We start from the raw sequence: 9,961 nt of genomic DNA, 5'->3' as shown, positions 1-9,961 counted from the left end.
TGTTGGGGGCCTCTGAGGCTCTGGCTCTCTGATTTGGTAGGAGTTGATTTTTCTCTGTGTTGGTCTCCTTCCCCCTTGTGCTGGTATCCGGTTCATCAGGAAAACAGCACCCCTGCTTGTTTCGCCAATTTTCCTTAGTTTCAGCCAGGGCCCTTTTGAGGTATGATGGGGTGGCTCTCTCCTTAGGATCTGCATCTATCTGAAAAAGAGAAGCAGATTCTCCAATGGAGAGTAAGTTCCAGCTAGTAAATATTTTATACCTGATGGGCCATGTGGTGATTACTAATCGCTATTTAACTCTGCTGCTGTAGTGAGACGGCAGGTATGGACAGTATACAGACAAGTGACTATTGCTGCACTCCAGCGAAACTCTTATTCACCAAAACAGACAGCAGGCCAGATGTAGCCTGTGATGTGTAATGTGTCAACTCCTAGATTGATGGCTCTCAAACTCTGTGTGCATCAGACTCACCTATGCAGCTGAAAAAGCAGGCTCCTACTGTAACAACTGTTATAAAATCAGTCTCCAGAGAGAGGGCCTGGCACTCACCAGCTTAACAAGGTTTGTAAATGGTGTGTAAACCATACTTTGGAAAGCTCTATGGTACACAGCTAGCATCATCTAATCTGGGGTGGCCCAACTACCATAGATTTGTGCCAGCATGTCCTGCATCCTGTGGCAGTAAAAATTCAGCAACTGTTTCATCTTACATTGGCATTTACAATAGGAAGATAGATGAAAACAATGACTACTTTTGGCCTTAAACTTCTAAAATGCATGAAATAAATTCTGTTCAGATGACATTTAGATCTGAATTTGATTCTCTGCTTTTGTTTTGTTTTTTAAATATTTTTATTTATTTATTTACTTGAGAGAGAGAGAGAGAGAGAAAGAGAGAGTATGGATGTGTCAGGGCCTCCTGCCATTGCAAATGAACTCCAAACACATGTGCCACTTTGTACATCTGGTTTTAGGTGGGTACTGGGGAATCAAATCCAGGCTTTTAGGTTTTGTAAGAAAGTGCCCTTACTCTTGGTTGCCCACCAGAACTCGAAGGTTAGCCCATGTTGCAGAGGACTCCACATGCTTGGGCTGCAAGGTCGCTGAGAAATCAACCTGGAGTTGAGCTAAAAACCTCCCCTCTGTAGACCAGTTGGCAAAAAGATGAAAAGAAGCCACATTGCATGAAGCTCTGTGGAAGAGAGAAGTCATCAATGGTGAAAACAGTGGACACTGTAAGCCTTAAGTTTGGCCAGCCAGGCTAAATGATCCAACCGGTGCAATAGTGGCATGTTTGTTATGGGGAAAACCAGCCACTCTCTAACTGGACTGCAGGCCGGCTCCACGTGAGGGAATAACATGCTTGGTACTGAAAACCTAGTCAAAAGCCTATGGTGGGGAAGGGCATGGAGCCCTAAGGGTGTAACACTTACTGTTGTCTGGCTAAAGCATATATTATGCTCACCAAACTGCTCTGCAAGCACTTTTCTTAAAATTCATACCCATATATTAATGCTACTCTCACTTTTGGTTCGAGAAGCTTCTCTTTTCAGATGGTGGTGACCACTGGGATGACTCAAAAGGCATTGTAGTGCTGAGAAGAAGTTACAGAGGAGTGCTTAGCACTGAAACATCTCTATCACACCTTCCAAGGCTCAGGGTCCATTGAGGAAGATGTGGCAGAAAGATTGTAAGAGCCAGAGGAAGGGTAGAACTACTTACAATGCAATCTTGCAGACACAAAATGGCCTGGATATCCATGACCTCGCAGGGCCTGGCACTACCTATACAAGACCAGTATAATAGGAGGGAAAAATGATAACATCAAAATAAAAGAGACACTAATTGAGAGGGGAGGAGATATGATGGGAAGTGGATTTGTGAAGGGGAAAGTGGAGGAGAGGAGGGAATTATCATGGTTCTTTTTTTTGTCTATAATTATGGAAGTTGTCAATAAAAAGTTTAATTAAAAAAGAAGAAGAAAGTGCCTTTATGGACTGGAGAGACGGCTTCGTGGTTAAGGCACTTGCCAGCAAAGCCAGGTTCCATTCCCCGGTACTTATAAGTCTAGATGCAGGTGGCATATGCATCTGGAGCTTATTGGGCATGCTCATTTTCTCTCTTTCCTTGCCTTTCTCACTCATTCTCAAATAGATAAAATACTAAAAAAGAAAAGAAAATAGCCAGGTGTGGTGGCTTATGTCTTTAACCCCAGCACTCAGGAAGCAGAGGTACAAAGAGCACTGTGAGTTCAAGGCCACCATGAGACTACACAGTGACCTCCAGGTCAGCCTGGGGCTAGAGTAGGGACTTTACCTTTAAAACAAAAGAAAAGAAAGTGCCTTTAACTGCTAAGACATCTTTCCAACCCTCAACATGAATTAGAATTCTTCTACTTGATGCAACAAGATTTTTCAACCAACAACCTCCCTGACATCCTTAAGGTCACAAAATTATTCATAAATATGATCTTTACCAAAAGACAGGGATAAATCTGAAGAAATAGCTTTCACTCTTTTCTGTTTTCTCTAAAATACCTCCAGCAAAGGCCTGCCCTATTGCTTGGAATTTCACTAACAAGTCATGACTTTGTTTGTGGAAGTCTTCATTTCAACAAACTCTCATTAAAACTCATGTAAAAGCTGGGCATGGTGGTGCGTGCCAGCACTTGGGAAGCAGAGGTAGGATGATCGCTCTGAGTTCAAGGGCAGCCTGGCACTACAGAGTGAGTTGCAGGTTAGCCTGGGCTAGAGTGAGACCCACCTCAGAAAAAAATAAATAAATGGAAAATAAAAAAAAAACTCATATAAAAACAGAAAGTAAAAATTTCTATAGGTTTCTGGGAGCTTCTCCCAACTTTACCCATCAGCAAAAAATAACATTGAGCTAAATTTATTTCTGCCCAAATGAATAAACTATTTTTTATTTGTTTTCATTCTCAACAGCCACCCATCGGTCAAACAGGAAATGATGTCCAGCCCGGGGATTAACTCCACTTCTTCAGCTCTCCAAATTTTCCTAGGAAACAAAGAAACAACCTCACTGTCAAGAAGCTGGTGTTTGCCGGGCGTGGTGGCGCATGCCTTTAATCCCAGCACTGGGGAGGCAGAGGTAGGAGGATTGCTGTGGGTGGGTTCGAGGCCACCCTGAGACTATATAGTGAATTCCAGGTCAGCCTGGGCTAGAGTGAGACCCTACCTCGAAAAACCAAAAAATAAAATAAAATAAAATAAAAACCCAGGCTGTGATCTGTAGATAGTTCCAGGGAATACTGATTTCAGGAGTGGAAAGGAGTGCCCTATAACAGCAGAAGCACAAAAGATTATTAACAGTCTTATGGGGCTGGGAAGATGATCAGAAGTAGGAGGATCACTGTGAGTTTGAGGCCACCCTGACACTACATAGTGAATCCCAGGTCAGCCTGGGCTAGAGTGAGACCCTAAAAAAAAAAAAAAAACAACTATTAATTCAAGGCCAGCCTACAACTACAGTATGAGTTCTAGGTCAGCCTGGCCTACAGTGAGACTCTACCTTGGGGAAAAAAAATTTTTTTAAAGGGCTTGATAGATGGCTTAGTGAATAAGGCCTGTGAAGCCTAAGGACACCAGTTTGAGGTTTGATTCCCCAGTACCCAGGTAAGCCAGATACACAAGGTGGTGCATGCGTCTGGAATTCATCTGTAGAGGCTAGAGGTCCTGGTGTGCCTGTTCTCTCTGTTTATGGTCTTTACATCTAACTCAGAGTCCAAGTGCTTCAGCCAGTAATCAGCATTCTGGTGAAAATCCAGTGGGTTTCTATAAAGACTTACCCCTAACTGCATCAGACTTGTAAACTGCCTAACATTTCTCTGTATATTTCACTGCTAGACCATAGGGTTGGGAGAGATGCCCACCTCCAGCAAATATTAAGACATGCATAAATCTTTTGTAGGAACAAAGTACTGTGGATATGATCTGTGCACACTATGGATGGCACCAATGAAGGCTGAAGGTTGATGAGCCTATGCCAAGACTCTGTCTCTGCATCATTCTGGTTTTCTATTTGTTTGCTTTGTTTTTCGTTTTTTGAGGTAGGGTCTCATTCTAGCCCAGGTTGACCTGGAATTCATTATGTAGTCTTAGGGTGGCCTTGAATTTACTGTGATCCTCCTACCTCTGCTTCCTGAGTGCATGCTGGGATTAAAGGCGTGCGACACCACACCCAGCTCATTCTGGTTTTGATTAACGTCTAAGGAATAAAACAATATTTCATGGTACATCTTCTTGGATTAATATAAATCCCCAAATCTTCACAGAATATCCCTAGCCACAGTATATAAGAATAGTGAAAAAGGATGTGTGAACCAGAAAAGAGCGGCAAACCACAGCAAGAAAAACCTGACCTGTCCCTGAAGAGTGTCTGAGATGATGTTTTTGGCAGAAGCTTCCAAATCTTCATTGTACTCGTCACCCAACATCCGAAGGCGACCAGCAATGACAGTCACGTCAAAAGAGCAAGCCTCTCCTATGACAGAGGAAACATTTGTCAGTGCTTGAAGGACTGACATGCTCAGGAATCTGAGAAACACAGAAAAGTTCTTCAGTCTTTTAAATAATTTTGACGTTGTTTGCTCCTAAGAATTGGAATGTTCTCAACAGTAATAGATAATTGCCCTCCTCCGAGAAGCTCTTCTCTTTCAAGTGTTGCTAGAAGTTTAGAGTGTGCCTCTGGAAATGTACGAGGAAATAAAGATCGCATACCCAAGTTCTACGATCTACCTGTAATCACCAGTGCAGACTGGGAGCCTTACCTGAGTCTGGTTCGTCTACACCCACCAGGTTCCGGTAAGCCACCCTTAAGGCTGGGTCCAAGAAGTCTGCAAGTAGAGTATTCAGGACGCATTCTGTTTGCTCCTCAAAAGTTCGGAGACTCTTCATTTTAGATGTTTGCTATTAAATGTTGCTTTTCCACAAGCTGTTTCCAGCTTAGCAGGAACTTAGAAGCACTAGGAAGACAGCAGATGTGTCTACCTCCGTTCGACTTTCTCGACATGTCCTGGAATTTTTCCCAGGAGCTCTCTTCAAAAGCTACTCAAAAAGGTGGGACTTTGCTCAAGGGACTGACCCACAAGGAAACAAAGACTTTCAGTTCTCTTTTCAGAACCACACCCTTGCAGTACAGAAGATCAATAAATAGCTTTTATTGTTAGCTAATCTGGAACTAAATCAGAATTGAGGAAGAATGTCTTGGGTAATTTCATTAAGAAATACTTTCTGTGGGGACTGGAGAGATAGCTCAGCAGCTAAAGGCACTTGCTTGCAAATCCTAATGACCTGGGTCCGATTCCCCAGTACCCATGTAAAGCCAGATGCACAACAAGGCACATGTGTCTGGAGTTCTTTGCAGTGGCAAGAAGCACACCCATTCTCCCTCTTTCCCTCTCCTTGCAAATAAAAAAAATTAAATTAAAATTAAAAAAAGAAATAATACCTGTTAGGTGCTGTGTATGATGTACTTTAAAGGAAGGATTTGAAGTTATGAAGATCAGCATTCAACTTCTGATTGCTTGGCATAATTACACAGTGATGATTTAGGGATCATCTACGTCTAAGGGATTACACTTAACACTGCAAACAGACAAACTACAAACAGAAAGCTGGACATGGTGGCACACACCTTTAATCGTAGCACTGGGGAAGCAGAGGTAGGAGTTTGAGGCTACCCTGACTACGTAGTGAATTCCAGGTCAGCCTGGGCTAAGTGAGACTCTACCTTGAAAAAACAAAAAACCTACAAACAGACATAGTTCCTGTGTTCATGAGCTTACACTTCAGCAGCAACACAGCTGTTGACTATTCGTATTATTTCTTGTGCTCTTGAAATACAGCACCCTATGAGAATATAATAGGGAAGCAAACCTAGAGGACCAATAAGCATTCTTTTAGAGGTGAATTCTAAAGTGTAAGGAGGAATTCATTATACGAGAGAGGAGGGGAGGGAGGGAGGGAGAGAAGGAGGGAGGGAGGGAAGGAGGGAGAGAGAGAGAGAGAAAGAGAGAGAAATAAGACTGAGGTGAGGGATGGAGAGATGGCTCAGCAGTTAAGGCACTCACCTGCAGAGCCTAACAACCTGAGTTCAATTACCCAGTACCTACGTAAAGCCAGATGCACAAAGTGGTGCATGTATATGGAGTCTGTTTGCAGTGGCTGAAGGCCCTGGGGCACCCATTCTCTGTCTGTCTTCTATTTCTCCCTGCTTTCAAATCAATAACTAATGTTTCTTTTACAAAAAGACTGAAAAGGATGGCACATATAAAGATTAGGGCATGGTGACACACACTTTAATCCCAGCACTCTGGAGGAACAGGTAGAAAGACTGCCAACAGTTTGAGGCCAGCCTGAGACTACACAGTGAATTCCAGATCAGCCTGGGCTACAGCGAGCTCCTACCTTGAAACAAACAAACAAAAAGATAAGGAAGGTGAAAACAAAACAAAATTATAGCATTCAAGGAATTATAGTGATAACACAAAATATTTCACAAGGAAATTATGAGAATTAAAACAATGTTATGTGGACTGACCTAACATTTTCTGATATGCAGTAAATGTTAAATATCTTCTGTTCAGCCCAAGGCTTAGTGACCAGGATGAAAGGGAATGGAGATTCCATCTTGAACTAAGGGATTTGCCTAAAGGGATAAATTCCCCTATCATTTTAGGAGACCTCAGAATTAAACATTTAGCTGAAGTGGCTACATCTTTAATGCAGCTAAACACAGATTTGGGGACTGAGTATCAAAACCATCATTTAAACATATCAGCAAAGCTAGCACCCAAACTTGTTTGTCCTGGTGAAATCAATAACCCCAACTAATAAGAGATTCAGGCACAAATCAGTTGTTCAGATGGATCAGAATCAATATTCTAGTTTCTATTCCATTCTAAAAAGGAAGGCTGGAGAGATAGATTAGTGGTTAAGGTGCTTGCCTGCGAAGCCTAAGGACCCAGGTTCAATTCTCTAGATCCCATATAAGCCAGATGAACATGGTGGTGCATGTGTCTACAGTTTGTTTGCAGTGGCTAGAGACCCTGATGTGCCATTTCTCTACATTTCTTTATACCTAGCTTAGAGAAAAATCGAAGTCACTTTCTTGTAGGGCTCATAAAAGAATGGAATGAAACACTTGCTTAAGCAGAAGGGGATGATTGATAAACAGGAGGCTCTGCTGATGGTAGGTAAACAGGAGGCTCTGCAGGCCTGAACAGCATTACCCCAGGCCTGCACTGTTGAGCAAAATCCTTTAGGGCAGATAAGCAGGACATTGGAGACTACTGGTCTCAGGCCTACCTCACACCCCCCAGATGCTTCCTGTAACTGAGCAATAGATCTGTTTACAGGTTCCTTTTTCTTCCTTCCCTATCATCTTCTTTTCTTTCTTTCTTTTTTTTTTTCCGAAGTAGGGTTTCACTTTAGCTCAGGCTGTCCTGGAATTCACTATGTAGTCTCAGGGTGGCCTCGAACTCACCGTAATCCTCCTACCTCTGCCTCCCGAGTGCTGGGATTAAAGGTGTGCGCCACCACGCCCGATTCTCCCCTATCATCTTCTAAGACCAAATTACCCACTATGTTTAAAATTACTATTATGGCTGTAACTGTAACATGTGAATTGTGACTTATGGTTTAACTCCTATCCTGCTTATTTTCTATAAACATCATGTTGTTAGTTCGATTAAAAGCTAGCATGCCAAACAATTCAGGGCTGCATCCTGAGATCCCAACCTCTGGGGTGCAGACCTGACAGACCAAACTTTCTTCTTTTTCTTTTCTTTCTTTTTTACCCAATAAAACTTTGCCTCTCATTCCATGAGTCAATGGTCTTACTTGTGCGACATCAGACCCCATAACACCAGCCAGCACTTAGGAGGCAGAGGCAGGAGGATTGCCATGAGTTCAAGGCCACCCTGAGACTACGTAGTGAATTCCAGGTTAGCCTGAGCTAGAGTGAGATCCTACCTCAAAAAAAATAATTAAAACATCTAAGAAATTATTAAATGGGCAATTTACAAACTAGTCAATAAGACTTCTAGAACCTATAACTTAAAGGGAGATATCCAAGGGGCTGGAGAGATGGCTTAGTGGTTAAGGCACTTGCCTGCAAAGCCAAAGGACCCAGGTTTGATGCCCCAGGACCTACGTAAGTCAGATGCACAAGGGAGCGCACACATCTGGAGTTTGTTTACAGTGGCTAGAAGCCCTGGCATGCCCATTCTCTCTCTCTGTTTCTCTTCTCAAATAAACAAGGAAAAATAAAATATATTTTTAAAGGAGATATCCAAACTGAGTAAGATTAAAAAAATTCAAGAGATTATATCAGAACAAAAGAAATTGTGCAAAATCTAACTGTGGTGGTTTGCATAGAATAGATGGCCCCAAATATATTCAGTTGTTTGTTTGTAGTTTGCATCTGCTGGCTACTTGGCTGGAGACAATGTCACTGGGTGGATCTTAAGTTGTGGTGATGGGTTTCCGATTTCAATCTAAAGATATACAAAGTGTGCCTAGTTGGAGTTCCTGAAGTGTGCTGTGGCTTTTGGCCTTTAGGCTTGTACTTCCCTCTCTCTGCTTGGTCCTGGGAAGGCAGGCCAGTTTCTTCTGCCATTATAAAACTTCCCCTGGATCTGTAAGCTTCAATAAATCCCTTCCTCCATAACTGTGCCTGGTCTGGAAGTTTATCTCAGCGAACCTAAATCTGTCTGCTACACTAACTATTCTCATTTCCTCTCCCTTCTCTAACCTTGTCTCCTGCTCTCCAAGCAGAACAAAACCCTGTATCAAGGGAAAGTTGTTATTTGTAAAATAAAACCTAGGGAATTCCATACTAGATTAAAATCCTCATTTATAAAGACATTATCTTCCTAAAAGACTCCATACCCATGTTCTTAAGTATGCTTTCACTCTGCCTCTGAGCGCCCCTTCCTTTGCCTAACTCTTGTGCTTAAGTTTGTAAAACTTTTCACCTCTTTTTCATACTGGCTTTTCTGGAATTCCATAAATCCTAGATACAGCCCAAGTTAAGGTCTCTAAAAGTCTAGGGGAATTTCTCAGGCTGTTGAAGATAACAATGTGGAGCTGTGTCTCAATCCCCTTGCTACCAACATTTTGAGGACTTACAAAAGATCTATCTAAAACATTGTTGGTAAATCTTAATAATTACTGATTCTCCTCAATGGTATTCTTAAATTGTATGATAGCTTAGTTTCTTTAATCTATTTTCTTGCCAAAACCCCATATAATGTCATTAATTTTTTTTCTTTTGTTTTTTTGAAGTAGTATTAAAGGAATACCATATATTTAATGTTTCCAGTTCCTGTTAGTTTAGATGGAGTATAATCAATGTATCTATAAGAAATGTAAATGCTCCTAGGACTTTCAGTGGAGCAATAGATGTTGCACTTCCCTCCTCTGAAACTGCAGTGAGGAGACTCCCTTGATGGTGGCTAACAAGAATCCTGTGACTCTGAGGCTGACCCCTTTGGACAGTATGTAACTACCTCATCTCAGCAGACAGCTGCCTGTACTTATCTTATTTGACAGACCTTTACATTCATAGATGTAAATCTCTCCCCTCTCTACGTGTGAGAGAATTCAGACAAAGGATTGTAAAAGGTAAAGAAGTCCAGCACAGTCTGAGTTCAGGGCCTCTGTCAAGTTTTTTTTTTTTTTTTTTTTTTTAACATTAGCCAGCAGAGGTCCACGTGTGAATAAAGGCTCTCTCCCTTTCTCTGAAGTGGATTTTGCCTGATTATTCTCATTGACTCATTAATTCCTGTAACACAGTGAGAGCCACAGGCACTAGAGAAAAGAATCCCCTAGACATCTATACCCCATTCCTGGGTCAGATGGAACAGTATGTGGCTCAGCCCAGGCCCAGGCCCAGGTCCAGCCCAAAGAGCCCCCTAGCCCTTACTCACCTCATGGG

The 9,961-nt window shown here is 42.2% G+C and overlaps 1 protein-coding gene across 1 annotated transcript; it reads right to left on the bottom strand.

The window, feature by feature from the left end:
• Window positions 1–3,278: 3,278 nt before the first annotated feature.
• Window positions 3,279–4,966, bottom strand: Bcl2l15 (BCL2 like 15). The gene is made up of 3 exons (XM_004667507.2): window positions 4,791–4,966; window positions 4,383–4,504; window positions 3,279–3,299 (listed from the first exon to the last, which is right to left on the bottom strand). Exons 1-3 carry the CDS (start codon window positions 4,915–4,917, stop codon window positions 3,279–3,281), a joined length of 270 nt encoding a protein of 89 aa, XP_004667564.2. The 5' UTR covers window positions 4,918–4,966.
• Window positions 4,967–9,961: the final 4,995 nt, after the last annotated feature.

Source organism: Jaculus jaculus, chromosome 19 (assembly GCF_020740685.1).
Source record: "Jaculus jaculus isolate mJacJac1 chromosome 19, mJacJac1.mat.Y.cur, whole genome shotgun sequence".
In the NCBI taxonomy this organism is placed as follows: Eukaryota; Metazoa; Chordata; class Mammalia; order Rodentia; family Dipodidae; genus Jaculus; species Jaculus jaculus.
The sequence above is the reverse complement of the archived record's forward strand: the minus strand, read 5'-3'. Positions and strand labels throughout refer to the sequence as shown.

Bases quoted from the DNA above. Each gene is read 5' to 3' on its own strand.
- Bcl2l15 (XM_004667507.2), bottom strand. From the start codon at position 4,917: ATGAAGAGTCTCCGAACTTTTGAGGAGCAAACAGAATGCGTCCTGAAT. The intron at 4,505-4,790 runs GTAAGGCTCCCA...CCTCTGTCATAG, and splicing joins TGTAGACGAACCAGACTCAG to GAGAGGCTTGCTCTTTTGAC. The intron at 3,300-4,382 runs GTCAGGTTTTTC...CTGCTGTTATAG, and splicing joins CAGACACTCTTCAGGGACAG to GGCACTCCTTTCCACTCCTG.